Below are 18,190 nucleotides of genomic sequence, written 5' to 3' on the forward strand. Positions count from 1 at the left end.
ACAAGTGACAGTATAAAAGACCATTGTCCCACAGCATGTGCCTGTGTGTTTGAAAGTGAAGTTAGTCTGTGGCTACATTGCTTCTCACTCACATCTGGAACTTCATAAACTAGTCTCATGGGTTGGTACCTTGCCTGGATCACCCTAACTACATGAAAGAAACCATAGACTGTAAAGATAGCTTATTTCCTCGTGACAACTGAAGATGCTCAGTTATTTGAAAATTAAAATTATTTCTTTCCCCCCTTTAAACTCAGTGGTACCATGGCAACAAAAACCCAACAACAAAACTGTATGGATTCTACATAAAATCATAGATGAAGGCCTCTGTCACAAGGCAGATGAGCCCTCCCATCTTTCATGGCAACTGACTGCAGGTCTGCCGTGTATGATCCAGGGAATGCACACACGGCAACTGGTAGCAGGTCTGCCATGTATGATCCAGGGACTGTACATACGGCACACTTTCCACAGTATGATGATGGCTTTCCCATCATGGGTGGCATGGTCTTTGTGGCCCCAATGGCTGCTCACAGAGAGACCCTATCTCTTTCATCCCAGGCTGTCATCTTAGTCCAGCAGGTGCAACCCTGCCTTGACACATGCAGTTGTTGCCAGCCCAACCACACGCCCTTCTCCAAGCAAGTAGTGTCTGTATTCCTTCTTCACAACATAATGTTCTAAATCAGAGATTCATAGATCTCTGAATAATTCCCCAGTGAACTTCAGGTACGACTCAGCACATCCGACTAGCTCATTAGCTAAAGGCACTCTCTCTACTTATACTCTTTCCTAATACTCTGTGCTGATCTCAAGATTATGTTTGTTATTTTAGCTGAGTAAAACAAACAAACAAACAAACCTCACAACCACATGACCCAAGAAATCCAGAAATTTCACAGCTCTTGATACAGGAGTGATGGGGTTTTGGAGGGTGCTCCGACCATTGCAGGTCCTAATTCAATACTGAGTGAAGGGGAAGTGAATTAAATGATTACAGCCATTTCATTTTCAACATCTGTTTTGGGAAGTATTTTTCCATTGTATGCTATGCTGGTATTGGTTTGCAGTTGTTTAACCGTTTCTGAGATGATTCAGAGAAGATTGGGAGAGGTGATGGATGGTGGTTGATGGTGGCTGAGTCCTTCCTTCATCTCTGTGCAGGTGGGGAAATGGAAAGACAAGTCCCTGCAGATGAAATATTACGTGTGGCCTCGAATGTGCCCTGAAACCGAAGAGCAGGAGGATGACCATCTGAGCATTGTGACCTTGGAGGAGGCGCCGTTTGTCATTGTGGAAAGTGTGGACCCTCTCAGTGGAACCTGCATGAGGAACACAGTCCCTTGCCAGAAGCGCATCATCTCTGAGTATGGCACCTCCCCAGATGGATGGTTATGGGTGGCCCGGGAGTTAGCTGTGCTGTTTGCTGACATGGAGTTAGGCATCCTGGAAAATTCTCAGCTACCAAGAACTGTAGAATCAGTAGGAGCTTTGGTTAGATGTGTGGCTCTATCTGAAACCTTGACCTGAGACAATGACTGCTCTGTTAAGGTTCCTTTGACTTTGCCCAGACTCAGTGACTGGGAGCTCGTCTACTGGCTTTAAAGTTTCTAGTATGTTCTCTCAAAGCTGGCGTTTTGAGAATTAGATCTATTTTTTGAAACAATTCCACTTGGTTTATGCTATCAAAATTTGGGGTTACAATGCCCTTAGATGTGGGGGGAGGCAAGCATCTTGAGGGGACAAATGCAGAGTCTCCCCGCATCTGGTAGGCATTTGTACCTGAACTTAGGCTTTCATAAAAACCATGAACTCAATGAGGAATTCATTAAGCTGAGCCAGTAGGATACATGCCTTTCCTTCATTTATGTTATATTTCAAAGGAACCTTGAAACTTGTGCCACGGTATGGCTCAGGATACTGAGACAATAAAAAGTACCACAGCTCTAGGTCTGATCCCTTTCCTTACTCAAGAATAAACTGTACTGTGGGGGTGGAAGTGGAGGCTGGAGTTTTAATGAAAAAGTAATTTCTCCTTTTTGCACCAAGTCTTGCTTTGTTTGTTTGTTTCTTCCTGTAACCGGGTAGGAATAAAACAGATGAAGAGCCAGGCTACATCAAAAAATGCTGCAAGGGCTTCTGTATTGACATCCTGAAGAAAATTTCTAAGTCTGTGAAGTTCACCTATGACCTTTACCTGGTGACCAATGGCAAGCATGGGAAGAAGATTAACGGGACCTGGAATGGCATGATTGGTGAGGTTGGTATCAGGACGCAAGGTCATGACAAGGTCATTTCCATTGTGCACGTATGTTTTGCTTAAATATTGTAAAAAGTTTATCTTAAGAATTTAACACCATGTGAAATGGTAATGAGAGAGAAGGAGAAATAGTTCAGCCAGTAATGTGCTAACCTCATAATCATGAGGACCCGAGCTTGATCCCCAGAACCAAAATAAAATTTCAAGGACAACGATGTGTGTTTTATAATCCCAGTGCTGGGAAGCATTTCTGGGGCTGGTGGCCACCCAGTCCAGCTAAATTGGTGAGCTCTGGGCCAACAACATACCCACAGAGGAGGTGAGTGGTATTCTGGGGATGGTGCCCAAGTTACTGCTGAGCCATGGAAATTTTGCTTATGGTAGACCTGCCTTCACTAACATTCTAATCGGAGCATTGTGCCTTTTTCTTCAGGTGGTCATGAAGAGGGCCTACATGGCAGTGGGGTCACTAACTATCAATGAAGAGCGATCAGAGGTGGTCGACTTCTCTGTGCCCTTCATAGAGACCGGCATCAGTGTCATGGTATCACGCAGCAATGGGACCGTGTCACCTTCTGCCTTCTTAGGTAAATCACATGCTTATTGATGACAGAAAAGGAACTCAAGGACAAGCAGCAGGGATGAGAAACAATGTCAGGACATGGTTTGTTGAGAGTTTAATTCAAATGGGGAATTCTTTTGGGGTACTTTGTTATTCTTAAACACAAAAAATTAAAAACATCTAGAAATCAGGGAGACGTGTTACCCTACAAGAAAACACTATGAGAACGGTCGTCACAAGTCCCATATGGTCCCCTTTTTATCACTTAGTGCTCATTTGACCTTGAGAAAATTTGTTCTTCCTGGGGCTCCATTTTCCTCATCCACAGAATAGGGCATCTCAATTAGCTGACTTCTAAGATGTCATTCTGCAATGATTTCTAAGTCTAGGTATCTTCCGTATCAGCTACTAGTCCATTGGTGTGGAAAGATCTCATGACCAAGGCTACTCATGTAAAAGAAAGTCTTTCATTGAGGTCTTGCTTAGAAACCTGGAGAGTTAGTCCATTATCATCATGGCGGGAAACAGACGGGCATGGCGCTGGAGCAACAGCTGAGAGCTTTACATCCCGATCCATAGGTAGGAGGTGTTTAAAAGAGAGAGGAATTGGGCCTGGAATGGGCTTTTGAAACATCAAAGCCTACTCCTAGTGACAGGCCTCCTCCAACAAGGCCACCTCTCTTAATCCTTTTCAAACAGTTTATCAACTGGGGACAAAGCCGGAAATACATGGGGCCATTTTCATTCATATCACAGCCTCATTGAAAGACCTATTTATTTTTTAATTATCGTAAGAATTGAGCTTAGGGCTAACACTCCTATAAACACACAAACATTTTCTGCTGTCACGTGAGTTTTCTGAGACTTTCCTAGCCAGAGCTCAGCTGATGCTTCTTCCTACCCCCTTTCTTGCCTTCTTCTCCAATCCCATTCTCTGCTTGCCCACTCTCTAGCACCTCTCAGATGTAAAAAGCTTTAGATATGATTTAAGAATGGGTGAGGTAAGGCAACAACTTCAATTAAATGAGGTCTTTTGTGAGCTCATAATATATATATGATATTTATATCATATATATATTTGAGCCAGGGTTTAGAAACAGAGCGGAACATTGAACTAAGAGACATGAAGCCCTATGTGGTCATAAACAAGGTATAAGTCTTTGGACTAGTAATAATCTCTATAAGGGGAAGGACATTTTTAAAATAGGAATATTAGAAGAGACAATGACTAGCTGTTACTTAAATTCTGTCTGTGAGGGAATAATTCAATTAATGTACCACTAAATGGAATTATAGATTCTATAAAATTTTTCTATAAGTGACTTAAGTTTCTTAGCCAATCTTCTTATCCATGATAGAGCATTTTCCAGAAGTTCTTCGATAAAGCCCAGGCATGGTAGTCATCATAGCCTATGTTCCAGTGGGCTGCACAATCTGGGGCAACTGTGGTGGACAGACACACGTATGCAGCATAATATTGTGGGAAATTCTAGGCAGTGTTTCAGGGCAACCTCAATTCCTACCCCGAGTGCCACTTTCTGAGCATGAATGTAGAAAGAACCCGGCCCTCTCACACTTGGTTTCCTGTAAAATAAACAGAGCCACCCAGTAATAAAAAGCCCATGGGAAGAATTATAAACACTGGTGCGTGGGGGTCGTCCTTTATAAAGTCCTTTTGTAAAGATGGATAAAGATGTTGGGTGCACTCGTTCGCAGAAAGTTGCCCTACACTAGGTAAGGCAGGAGTGGGAGGGGGCAGGAATCACAGGTGTGGAGCATTCATTATGTTCTCGGCCAATCATAGAACAGCATGAAGCCAGTTATAGCCAAGGGTGGAGGAGGTTTCCCCGGCACCAGATGAAGCCGACTCAAATATACCATGTAGGTTTGAACCCTGCTGCCACTGAGAGCTTTGCTTTTTCACAGCAGTGTGTTAAGTTCTAGGGCTTTCTTAAGGGTATTTTTAAATTGATTAAGTGACCGGGCTTTTATAATCCCATTGAAAGTTCAATAAAATAGTAGGTTTCAGAATGGGAAATATATTTTCTAATTTTCAGCCAACTTCCCCCCTTTCGATTTCATCTTTATTAATAACTTGGAAGAAGGGGAAACCAGCCTGTTAATTCACTGATTATGAGTTTACAAAATGATGTGACAGCTAAAAAGGCCAGAACTATTTTGGGACACCATTGAGAGGCACTGTATGGCAGAACAGAGTTACTATCACTCTTTTGTGTCTGCGGCATCATGGAGATGGCTTATTGGAAGATAGTGTTCCACTTATGGGTCCCTCTAAACCAGAGAGATTTAGCTCAAATGGAAAAATCTACCAAATACAATGAAAGATACAAAAAAAGCATTCATAGAACTGCCTTGTTCTCTTGCCTAGCCTTAGCCCCTTGCTTAGTAGTAAGAATCAGATTATATCTGCTTTGGGATTCGCAAACCATGCCTGTTCCCTTGTTACCTGGGAAGTGTCCACTACTGCAGACACTGAGAGTCAATGTAGATAGTTTTTTTTTAAAACTGATTAATTTATACTCTCATATCTTCATGATACCTAGTATGACTCTACCACAACCAGTAGGCTGGAAAAGGAACTGCAGGCTGGGCACTGAGAGAAGTGTGTGGACACAAAAGTGAAGGGGCATGGTTATTCATCGTACAACAGGATTGCCAAAGCAATTCAGCCCTAAAACAGAACCAACATTTGTCAAGAATTTGTCCACATAGCTCACAAGCACTGGGGAAGGCTTCTTTCTTGGTGTGGTCATGGGGATGAGGACATAAAGCAAGTCGGTTTGATATCATTTCCCTGTGTTATGTCCACCTTTTCCAACTGCACCATTCCTTGAGAGATCCAAATACGGTTTCGAGAGGGACAGACACTGCCCCCAATAAACCCAGAAAGGCTCACAGACAAGATGGTGGTCTTTATGTATTTGAAAAAAAAAAAAAAGATCTTGCAGGGCGGCGGTGGCACACGCCTTTAACCCAAGCACTCGGGAGGCAGAAGCAGGCGGATCTCTGTGAGTTGGAGGCCAGCCTGGTCTAGTTCCAGGACAGGCCTCAAAGCTACAGAGAAACCATGTCTCGGAAAAAACAAAAACAAACGATTTTTACATGCCCAGACATAAAAGGGGCAACGCAAGCATATCTTATGTCTTCCAAATTCAACCCTGGCTCTCCGAGGGCACACGGCACACTTGAGGCGTGTTCCTCTCAAAACAGGTGTTCGCATGAACAGATGATTATGGGACTAACGAGCTGCTTGCTCTCTGCTTTGACCCTGAGCACTGTTTTGCTTCCCTTCCCAGAGCCGTTCAGCGCTGACGTGTGGGTGATGATGTTTGTGATGCTGCTCATTGTCTCTGCCGTGGCTGTCTTTGTCTTCGAGTACTTCAGCCCTGTGGGTTACAACAGGTGCCTAGCTGATGGCAGAGGTAAGGCTGCACGGAACTCCTGTGCCTCTGCCTTTTCCCTGCCCCGACTCACAACTCAGAATCATTATATCCATCCTTTGTTACCTGTGGTCTCCCTACTTTCTGTGAGGTTGGGAACTGTTAGCGTGTCAGTGTAGCAATGTTTAAGAAGAAAGATTGATAGTGGAGATGCTTATGTTTGGATACTATTTCTAAAGTATAGGTTATGGGCAATTTATTGGGAGAAATATGAGGGAAAAGGCAGACTATGCACACATAGTAAGAATAAGAAAAATTAGACTGTGCAGAGGGTATATGAAAATTCTTGTGGTCACTGGACCTTTCCATAGTTGAAGGGTTACTACTGAGTTACAGTATCTCCACATCCTATGTCTTTGGCCCATACACTAACTCAGAAGTACTTTCAGGAGTATAAAAGTAGCATGCTTAAAATAAAAAGGACACGGAAGGCCAGTTCTCACTTGTAGCTACTATAGCATGGGTCTCATGTCCTGAGTTGGTAGGCATCAACATGGGGAAACTGACCTTGTGTTTGAAGCACTTTTGATATTTTTGAAAACTTCATCAAACTTCTGAAGGAGTCCTGAGAATCTGATAAATAGCTCCTTCAGAACTTCATAAAAGCCCCAGGATTAAGAACTGTGCCGCTTCTTCTAAACCTTTTCCTTTTAGAATTCTTGTTATTCTGGAATATACCTTCAAGAGGACAGCTCCTTAATCTTAGGTCCTAATAAGAATTGCATAACGGGCACTTAAAAGACAAAGGTGCTTGGATCTAGTCTCTGATTTACTAAACCCAGAAAGAAGCTTAGACACTGTATGTTTCAAAATAGTGATTATTTACCTTGGTCTTTCTAGAATAGCCAGGTTCACCTTGTATCTGTTTAATAATAACCTCTAGGGTGATCACCTGGCAACGGTGTTCAATAAACATGCCATTCATGCTTGGGTAAGAGTCACAGTCCAATCTTGAGAGCTCCTGCTTTACCAGTGGACTTCCAAGTGCAGACCTACCTTATATTTTGTGTGTTCTGAGGTGGAGTTCTACATGGCTCCATAATATGGTGTGGTCATTGACTCCCCTACTCCACGCAAAAGACTTGCTAGGAGCAGTGACCTGTATTGCAACCTGAGAGGCTCTAGTGTGTGAACCCTCTGAGGATCCCCAAAGTGTAGACAAAGGTCAGCCCTGTTAAAGGCCAAAGACAGAGTATACTGCCCTCTCACCCAGAATACGGAAATTCACATCTCCCAGCTCCGTACCAGAACTCACGATTGCTCATGTTGCTTTAGGGTCCTTCTCTTCACAGAGGAGCCCAGCACTGCTCTGCTCAAGTCTCCTTAGGGCACTGCTCAATTTGCAAAAGTCTGCTTTGTGAACAACTTTCTCCTTGCACATCTATTGTATGAAGTCGAGTCCACACGCACAGATGTACTTGCACAGATAGACAACAAGTTCAGCATGGCAGTCCCCGGTGATGTAGCGGGCTGAGCACATGCTGTCAGCATCGCAGGCAGCGTTCCAAGACCTTTGTTAATCTGTCAGAAAACTCTGTGGGCAGACATTCGTTTCTGCAGTAGAAGTGTGGACAAAGATTCAGGTAACACACAAGGTCTCTCCTCCACCAAGCAAGGACAGCAGGCAAGTCACGGATCACTTATGGGCAGAAGCCCTAAGGTCCTACGGACGGACATCTGTCAAGGACAGCCATGTTTCTGTTCTAGATGCACATGGTCAGAACAAGAGTCACTGGTCTCTTATCTGGGCTTCCTTGTACAGAAGCTGTGGCTGCATTAGAGCAGTTGGGAAGGGCCAGCATTGAAGGGGTTAGGAGAATCAAGGTCATTTTAAAGACAGCTGCTAAGAGCTAGAAAATAAAGAAAATGTAACCAAAAGTACATCCAGCACTAGTGAGACTCAACAAGAAGGTTTATGGTAATAGTAGAAAGGGGCCTCACACAATTCTTGCTAATGTCTTGGAAGTTAAAATACTTCCTTGTTAGATACAATGGTAAATTTTAAGAAAAATAGTCAATGTGATCATATTGGGATAATTGGTCATTGTTACCCAACGTTCACCCAAAAGATCTTGATGCTCTAATATATGAAGGTGGAAAGAATTTTAGTTGGAAAAAGCTCTCCCCACACACTAGGACTCTGAATTTGCTTCTAAGAAACCCTCTTCTGCCTTCCTCAGGCTCCCAGGAGAGGCATATGCTCTTGAATTGTAAAGCTATCATCAGAGGCGTCTCCTGCTCTTGCAGGAACTTTCCAACTCTGGGTACTTGTAGATAGACATAGATCCAGTGATTCAGGCTTAAATGTTTCTCCCTGTCTTTTGTATCACACTAGAGCCAGGCGGCCCATCTTTCACCATTGGCAAAGCAATTTGGTTACTCTGGGGTCTGGTGTTCAACAACTCCGTCCCTGTGCAGAACCCAAAGGGGACCACCTCCAAGATCATGGTGTCAGTGTGGGCCTTCTTTGCTGTCATTTTCCTGGCCAGCTACACTGCCAACTTAGCAGCCTTCATGATCCAAGAGGAGTATGTGGACCAGGTTTCTGGCCTGAGCGACAAGAAGGTAAGAGACCCATTTCAGACTTGCGTCTTTCTCTAGCTTGTCCTGAACCCTACTCAACGTTCTCATGAACCTGGTAATTTTCTAAATGTTTAGAATCAACAGCATTTTCTTCAATTGGGACATGGGCATAGAAGCTGGATTCCCTACTGAATTAATACTCCTTCATGCCTGCCTTCTGATTCGTAAAGGGCTGCCACAAGGGCGCCCTGGGCTGCAAAATAAGGGGCTTGGTATGCTAGCAGGTTCTCTGAGTACATAGCTGCTCTTGTTGGATACAGTCGGGTGGCCGCTCAGCCTAGGGCTGCCTGTTCGCTGTGTTATTAGAGGGCCGCCCCTGTGTACCCACACTGGGGATACCAGCGCTTTACATCTCATTTTCCTCCCGATGGTGGTTGGCTGTGGGTTCTCCCTTTGTTCCTCAGTACACTCACGTGTTCCTAGGGCTGAGCGGGAGGGTTGCTCACATTGTATCTCGGAGAGAGGTGCTATTTAATGCATGATTGCCCCTGTGTGGCGCAGATGAGTGGGTTGCCCCATACCAGTTGCAGTCCTCCCCACCTACCTGGCAGTGGGGAGAGGAAGGGAGGTATCTGCTAGTCTCCATCTTTCCTAGCTGAGGGGTACCAAAAAAAAAAAAAACCCTGATCTAACTGCATGGGATCATGTAGGTCAGCCTGAAGCACGCCAGTTTCCATGAGAGGTTTGTCCCCTAGAAATGCAGCAACCATGACAGTCTGAGACTAGAAAGGCTGTGTTTGTAGAGTCTCTGGGAAAGTTCAAGACCAAAGCAGTTGGCATTCTTTCGTGTGCAACCGTTTTCCTCTTCTTGGGTTCTTTAACATTTCGAAAGTGTCACTTTCCGTTCCCCCTGCCAGAGCGAAGCCCTGAGATCAAGGCAGGTGTGTTCTCAGGCTGACAGGTAGTGCACTGTCACATGGCTGGAGGTCCTCGTGAGAAGGACTCAGGGGACAGTTCCTCCAGCCACTCCTCTTCATTCACCTAGAATGCCCAGAAGTGTATGAGAACAAGGGACAGTTCCTTGAGGGAATTGTATGGGTGTCTTGTGTGATACGCGTGTCTGTATGTGAGTATGTGTGCATATGTGTGTGTCTATGTGAGCGTCTGTGTGTGAAATAGACAAATACACTACATCCACTGTTTATATGTGACATATTGCATGGTTTTAGTTTATCTGATTTGTCTTTCCTTTTGCTTTATGTTTCTTTAATTGTTTGATTATTTTGCTTTATTTTATTTAAACTTAATGTTTTCTTTTTCTTGCATGTCCTTCTCCCTTCTTAAAGCACCACATATTGCTGTAACTCATAATTTATGATGTATTTATTCACATATTCATCCATTTATTACCTGATTCATTGTTAGACTGAAGCTTCTCTTGCCTATGGTTCTATCAGCAGCATCTATTGTAACCGTCTTGGTTAGGCTTTCCATTGCTGCAATGAAACACCTTGACCATAATACAAGTTGGGGAGGAAAGGGTTTATTCAGCTTTTAACTGTTCATCATCAAACATCAGAGGAAAGTCAGGCTAGGAACTCAAACAGGGCAGGATTCTGGAGGCAGGAGCTGATGCAGAAGCCATGGAGGGGTGCCGCTTACTGCCTTGCTTCACCTGGCTTGCTTAGCCTGCTTTCTTACAGAACCCAGGACCACCAGCCCAGGGATGGCACCACCCACCATAGGCTGGGCCCTCCCCATTGATCCCTAATTGAGAAAATGCCTTATAGCTGGATCTTAGGGAGGTATTTCCTCAACTGAGGCTCCTTCGTCTCTGAGGACTCTAGCTTGTGTCAAGTTGACACAAACCCACTCAGTATAGTCATTATGAAACTAACTGAATTTGGGTTAGACAGCTTTCATCCCTCCTTACTACCAACCTCCATCATGGCCTTCACTTGGACTGGATCTAGATCAGGTAGGCCATACCTACCAAAAGTCATGTATGTGCCATGTGTCTCTCAGGGCTCTGCCGCCATGTGTCAGACATATGGTTCTCTGTCAGTGTCACCAACAAGTGACCAAATCGTGGGAACATGTCGCTATGCATTACCATGGCAACAGAGTTGTGGGGCACAGACCTTCTGGAGACTGTCAGTTAACATGTGAAGATAATCTACCATATGTGTCTTATTGTTTCCTTCAAATATCTCTGAAAGTAGCTCCCAGCACTTTATTTATCTCTCTAATACCTTAATTTCACCCAGCAACAACTCAGAATAAGTTTCTATTTGAACTAAGAATAGTTGACATGGGGGGGGGGTCTTTCCCTTATGGCCATCTTAAGCTACTGATAGCAAAGAAAACATGTGTCTGTCATGCTGTTAGGATTCTAAGAAATTGGACCACATCAGTTCTTTTACAGAAAATAAATGCAGATACTTACCCTCTGATGAGGCTTCCATGTCCTTTGTTAATGACTGCCAGTTCTCCAGTATCTCTGGACAATGCTTGCATCCTGCACCATAGGCATCCTTAACTCTTCAGCATTCTTGACCAAGGCTCAATCCAGCATCTGCCTAGAGCATTTCTCTTCCCAGTTTTAACTTACTAAACCCTACTTAATCCTGACTCAGATTAGAGATCCTTTACTTAGAGAACTCTCCCTAGGTTCATCTGGGCAGCTCAACACTCTCCCTCTTCCATGACAATTATTCAGGCCTTTATTATAATAAATTTCCATATTCTGTATGGTAATCTGAAGACTTGTATATAATAGTATTTCTCTTTGACTGTGAATCCTACAGTCAGTGATATTATTTGGTCATTACTAGGACAAAAAATAGGAGAGTAGAGAGAGACTCTGTGCACTCTGTGTACTTACGAGCCTCCTGTGCCCACAGTGGACACGACACTACAGGAAAGAAAGCCACAACACAGCAGGAGCCTTTCACAACCGCTTAATCGGGAAATTATTGAAAATGGTTATCTGATGTATTTCAGAATGTCACAAGTGACAAAATAGTAAATTATAAGCATCCTACCAGAAAGTGTCAACATAATCTACATAATTATAGAAAACATTTAAGTAACTAATGACACATGACTGCATATTAGTGTCAGGAACAGTGGTAAAACTCAGAGGAGAGTATTTTGAAAGTGTACTTAAAATGTCAAAATTCACATTAGCATTACTTCAAAACACCTAAAGAAAACAAAATCTTGGAACTGGCATGGGAATACATGTGGGGAAACACATTATTTGAATTTAGAAAAAGGAAAATAATTATGCATTGAAACAATATTATTGAGAGTAGAGATGAGATGATTTGGAAGATTATTTTTTTTTCAAAGGAATTACATTTTCATCTGGGAAAGTAACAATTACAGTAGAGAAGGATTCTGAATCTCATTCGGGCTATCAGATGACATATTGTCTGCATCACTGGAATGGTAAACATCTCCGAGCGACGATGGGAGAATATCAGTAGCTCTGACATTTATAGCTTAAATAGTCATCCATATTTGGGCAGAAAGACAAGTGCACTGAGATCTCATTTGTTATTGATAAGGGCACCTGCTTCTGTGCTGCTCCTGCTGCATGCCTCCCCTTTGGTTACAGTGCACTGCAGGGAGCCTTGAACGACCACAGGAGGGAATGTGGACACATCTCTGGCAGCCCCACTGTACCCTCCTGGGTGGGAAAGGGCCGTAAGCGAGTTAGTGGCATCTTCCCTCTCCCCCGCCCCCCCGAACAATGAGCCCATGGTACTTGTTCTTCCATCTCTCACCTATCCAGATAAACATTCTCGTTCCCTTTTGCTGTCTGCCAAACCTAGCACGAAGGGGAAAGACCTCCACCCACCAGTATTTGCTGGGTACTAGGCACATTATCTTTGCCGCATCTCTGTGTGCCATTTGCATAACCTTTTGGTCTAGGTGTGGTTATCCTCATGTCCCATCAGGACACTGTAACTCCAAGATAAGTTGAAACCCTCTGAAGTCCCAAATACCAAGTGACAGAGCCAAGGTTTAAGCCCCGCGTATTTAATTCTAGGATGTTTCCCTCATAGGGAATCCCAGGCAAAGTTATAACATCTACCAAGATTAATATATTAGTTTTCATATATAGTTGTGACAAAATATCTAACAAAAAGAACTCGAGGACGGGTTTATTTTGGCTCATGGGAAGGGATGTGACCCATCGTGGTCGGGGAAGCACAGCATAAAAAATATGAGCTATCTTGTCTCCCTGCTTCTGCAGTTGGGAGCAGAGACAGACAAAAAGTGCGGCCGATGCTGTGGCACCTCAAGCCCCACTCCCAATAACTCTCTTCCGCCAGCAAGGCACCCAATAACTAAGAGTCCCAAACCACTGCCACCAGCAGCAGGGGTATACGTTGGAACAAGTGATCCTATGGGAGCCGTCCCTCATCCTAACCACAACAGTTCTTGTGGCCACTCTTCCTTCTACTCCAGTTAATTCTAATTTAGTCCTCTACCTTTTCGTTAACTAGCTGTTTGGGGTCCACTTAACACACATCACAGCATGCCTTTTATCCACCACTGTTCTCACTGCTGCTGGTAAAGACCATCGTTGTTGTCATTACTGATGATACTTCAGCAATAACTTGGCTAATACTTTTTTTTTTTTAGCTCCTTTTAAGCCAGGCATAATGCCAAACACATTGCAGAGACAGTCTTGGGTAATGGTGTCATTAATATCTTTATTTGTAGATGAGGCAATTGGAGCTTAGAGGTTAAATAACTTGCCCTTACGATATTCTTGGCCAACTATCACCTCCCCCACCAGTGCGCCACACTATTTAGATCTCGATGCTTTTTCTGGTTAATCACCCTTTTCCTGCATCCTCCGTATACCTTATCAAAGATTAACAAGCTCAATCATTTCCCTGTGCTAAAAATTAAGCTCTCTAATTAATTAAGTCATAATAATTAGATAGTATTCTAAAATTCATACTTTTTTTGATAAATCTTTCAGAGGAAACATTTAAGTAGACAGTAACAGGGATTTCTAGCGCTTGGGAAGGCTAATGGCTTTCACATTGACTTTAGCCTGGGCATAAAGTGACCCTGACCTTTAAATCATTGTTGGATGACAGGAAGTGGTGATGCCAGGCGGGAGAAGGGTCATTGATGAAGGCAGTGGGGATGAGGTTGGATTTAAGGAAACCTGCAGAGAGATGGAGATGACTGTGACTGTAGCGGGCTGGCTGTGTGGCTATTGGGCTCGCTGGGATGTCTGGCTACATTCCTCTTCACACACTTCTACCACCACTGTGACATCCTTAAAACACGAGGAGCTAAAAAAGCTTTTTTTTTTTTTTGACAGCCTGCTCATCTATGCAGACAACAGCAATCTTTGCCATTCAACATTCATAAGCAAGTGTTCTACTATTGGGCAACACCCTCAGTCTTGCCTGCAGCAATGGAGGAATAGTAATATTGGCCATATAACACATAAAGACCCCTTGGCTTTTCTAGATAAAAGGCAATTCTGGGTTTCTGAGAAATTTCATAGGATCTAAAAGTTACTGTTTCTCTTTTGGGCAGGTAATATGATTTGAATGCCCTCTGCCAACCCCAGGATGGAATTTAATTGACATTGTAGCAGTATTACGATGCAATTGGGTTATGAGGGCTCTGCCCCAACAATGGACTAATGTCATCATCTTAGAAGCGGGTTAGTTGCCACGAACCTGGCTTTGCTCAGTTTCCCCAGCTCCCTTGATCTCTTCTGTCGTGTGCTCAGGCTTCCCTACAATGTGATGCTCTGTCATGCTCTGGCAGAGTGAGAAGGCCTTTGCCAGACGCTGATGCCATGTCCTGAACTGGCCAGCCTCTAGAACAGTGAAGAATACATTTCTTTTTTTTTTTTTTTTTTTTTTTTTTTTTTTTTTTTTTTTTTTTTTACAAATCACCAAGTCTCTATTGTCCTCTTACAATAGGCTACTGGAGGGAGACAGGAGGATGTGGCTTTCAAGTCAACATGTAGACAAAGAAATAATAACCATGCGAGCCTGCGGTTCAGTAGCCTGGTGATGGGCTTGTTTCTAGGACTCCTATCCTGAAACAGTGGGATGTCGGTGAGCTTCTGTGAAGAAACAGGGCCATCGTTTCTAGTCTACAAATGTATTTTCCATTACTCTATTAACTTTAGTCTGGAAGCCAGCAGGAAACTGCTAACTTCATACAAGAGCTGTCACACCGTGGCTATAGCTGAAACGATTTTGGTCAACTCATAGAATATTTGGATAAGAATAGTTTAGTAGAGGCATCAGTCATGACTAACAAGGCAGATCACTAGCAATGTGGACCCAGGTTGGACATCCAGGTAGTTGAGTAAAATGCAAGGGTGTGTGAGCCGTGCACACAAGCCCTCTGGAGCTGTCAAGGAGCATACCATCATTTTTTTAACTGTCTTATGTTGAAATAGGATCGGCGGCGGGGCTGCGTCCCCAACACCCCGGCCGCTTGGCTAGCTCATGCTCGAAATAACAACACACAAACTGTATTCATTTAAGAACTGCTTGGCCCATGAACTCTAGCCCTTACAGGCTAATTCTCGCACCTGGACTAGCCCATTTCTAATAATGCGTGTAAGCACCCCAAGGTGCGCTTACCGGGAAGATTCTAGCCTCCGTCCATCCTGGGAGAGTGGAGCATGGTGTCTGTGCTCCGGAGAGCAGAGTCTCTCCGGGAGCAGAGCAGAGTCTGACCTCACTTCCTCTTCCGCCCAGCATCCTATTCTGTTTATTCCTCCCACCAATGCTTTAACCTATCAGGGCCAAACAGTTTCTTTATTGCTCAGCCAATGAAATCAACAGATTGATATATGACACTCCCACATCAGTCTTAAATTTTTTAAAGATGTATTTATTACAGTATTCTCAGTATTCTGTCTGCATGTATGGCTGCAGGCCGGAGGAGAATACCAGATCTCATTACAGATGGTTATGAGCCACCATGTGGTTGCTGGGAATTGAACTCAGGACCTTTGGAAGAGCAGGCAGTGCTCATAACCGCTGAGCCATCGCTCCAGCCCCTGTCTTAAATTTTTTAATTAAACTTTTTAAATAAAGTTTTTACTTATTTATTTATTTAGAGTGAAGATATTATGTATCTGGCTTCCAACTCATTATGTTTCTGAGACTGGCCTTGAACTTGTGGTCTTCCTTTCTCCACCTCCCAACTGGTAGCATTACAAATGTGTTCTGCCACACCCACCCAGCAATGTATATTCTTGGAAAAGATGACAGAGAGCAGGTCTTTTGGAAATGGCGGGAGAACAGAAGTCCTCATATCCTGGGAGCATATGAAGTGCAGAATACAAAGGGTCAGGGAAGGGACATCTACCTTCTCTTCCCCTTAACTGTCAGAACCAATCCAATACTGTATATGGACCACCATCCCACCGAAAGTCCTTCTTAGTCTTGCCAGGGTAACCCCGTTCACGTGGGTTTCGAATAAATCTGAAGTTCTTGGATAATGTCTAGGTTGCCCACCAGAATCAGCTACCCCCACTTCTGTGGTTTATATCAAGTCTGAATCTGCATGTTTCAGCCTATTAAGGTAGGACCTAATTTCAGAGCCTATCTTCATTGGGACTGGAATTCTCTAAGATCCATTGGGATTTAGGAATGCTCATGTTCAAATCCCAGGCTTTCCCAAACTTGCTTTCTCTCTTTTTCTATGTTCTTCTCCACCCATAACCCTGTTGGCTGCCTTCCTTCTAGCATCTAAAAACTTTTCACCCTAGATTCCTTACCTCCAAATCCTGTTACCCCACTGGGGCACTCCGAATGCAGAAAGGTGCCTCCAAAAAATACATCCAGAGCCCAACCTTTAGATCCAGTGAATGCTGACCCAATTTGGGTGGTGGTGGTATGGGGGCTTTGCAGACATAACTAAGACTTTGAAGTGAAAACAATCCTGGGTTGTCAAGGTGAGTGTTGAAGCCGATGACTAAGCAGCATGAGGAGGAAAAGGCCACTTCAAGATGTATCTGGGATTGAAATGGCAAACATAGGCAGGCAATGAGCCACAAGGAGCTGAACAAGGTGAGGAAAAGACCCTCCCCTGGACCTCTAGAGGTATTATGGCACAGTTAGCAGCCTGCAGAATTTACAGAAAGACATCTATGCCTGTGGTCACCTCTGTGGCAACCACAGGGATCTAACACAGACCCATTGATGGCTTCATCTAGAGCCTACATTTTGAGCTGGTTGTGTCCTTTGAACTTTGGGTCTTCTCCTCTTTGTCTCAGCTCCTGTGCTCAGCCATTTGGCCCCATCCTTATGAAACCAGCATTTCTCACAGAAAAATTTGATTCTCCTTTGTGTAGAATTCATGCACTTTGCCCTGGAGATCTACAGGGAGATGTGTTACACGGAGAAGGTCTTTCTCTTTGCTGGTAAATTTTAGGACAACAGGAAGTGGCATTGTTTGTTCCCTTTGGCTGTGTCCCTGAGCCTGGTTAACGTCATTTTATCTTCTTATGTGCTGCACACAGTCTTTTCCAAGGCCTGTTGTGAGGTCATCGTCATAAGTGAGTGAAGGTTTATTTCTATAAGATGTAATCACCTTCACAGCTTCCTTGCTGTAAAAATCGTTACGAGCGCACTTTCCTTGTACTCTGGTTTATGGCATGTAGTTCATGTCTCAAGGAGAGAACTTCATTTTGATCATTAAATGCAGGTAACTCCCTTCTTCTCAAAAGCACAGGTATCACACACACCTGAGTAATCACAAATTACACACTTGTATAAAGATGCAAGTCTATGTGTATACAGAATGTAAGTTGAAGCATGTTGTCTCAGGTTGATGATTTTTCTCACACACACAAAAAAAGAGCAGAGCTTTGTTTCACTCAGCTGACATTAGTGGAGCCATGTTTTTGCCAAGTGAAGTGAAATGAAACTAAAGAAGGAAGGAAAAGAGGGAGGGAGGAAGGAAGGAGAGAAAGTGGTTGTGGGACCAAGGGAGGAGGAAGGAAGACATTGGGAAGGGAAACCATCTGGACCTAAACGTGGGCTAGATCTGTGGAGTTATTCTTCAGAAAGGTATCCTTATGCAGGATACTAGATGACCAGAGGCTCCCTGGAGCCAGAAGACTTGAAATGTTATTATGCAAACCAGCATTAACAGGAGGTTTCTGTTTTCCCACCTGAGTTGAATTGAACTGATGTTCAGATAAAAACCAGCAGCAGGCAGCTCCTACTTCTAGTTAGACATGTCAGAGCCCATGTGTGTGGCATTCATCTTGGTGGCAGGATTGGAAGTGCTGTTCCCACCCACTGGGGTCACTGACTGTATCTGTGATTGTAGTAAGTAGGAATGGTGGGCTGTGTCCTGCCACCCTGC

At 43.8% G+C, this 18,190-nt stretch overlaps 1 protein-coding gene across 1 annotated transcript in view; it reads left to right on the top strand.

Annotated features, from left to right (window-relative positions):
• The window catches only part of LOC126497222 (glutamate receptor ionotropic, NMDA 2B), a 280,734-nt gene extending 271,587 nt beyond the window's left edge, over positions 1–9,147 (top strand). The window contains exons 4-9 of the mRNA XM_050135119.1: positions 1,165–1,367; positions 2,089–2,260; positions 2,694–2,847; positions 6,140–6,265; positions 8,619–8,848; positions 9,127–9,147. Coding sequence (XP_049991076.1) covers positions 1,165–1,367; positions 2,089–2,260; positions 2,694–2,847; positions 6,140–6,265; positions 8,619–8,848; positions 9,127–9,147 — 906 coding nt within the window. The remainder of the gene's footprint in view (positions 1–1,164; positions 1,368–2,088; positions 2,261–2,693; positions 2,848–6,139; positions 6,266–8,618; positions 8,849–9,126) is intronic.
• Positions 9,148–18,190: the final 9,043 nt, after the last annotated feature.

This window comes from Alexandromys fortis, unplaced genomic scaffold (genome assembly GCF_014885135.2).
Source record: "Alexandromys fortis isolate MF-2015 unplaced genomic scaffold, M_Fortis_MF-2015_v1.1 scaffold_21, whole genome shotgun sequence".
NCBI classification, from domain to species: Eukaryota; Metazoa; Chordata; class Mammalia; order Rodentia; family Cricetidae; genus Alexandromys; species Alexandromys fortis.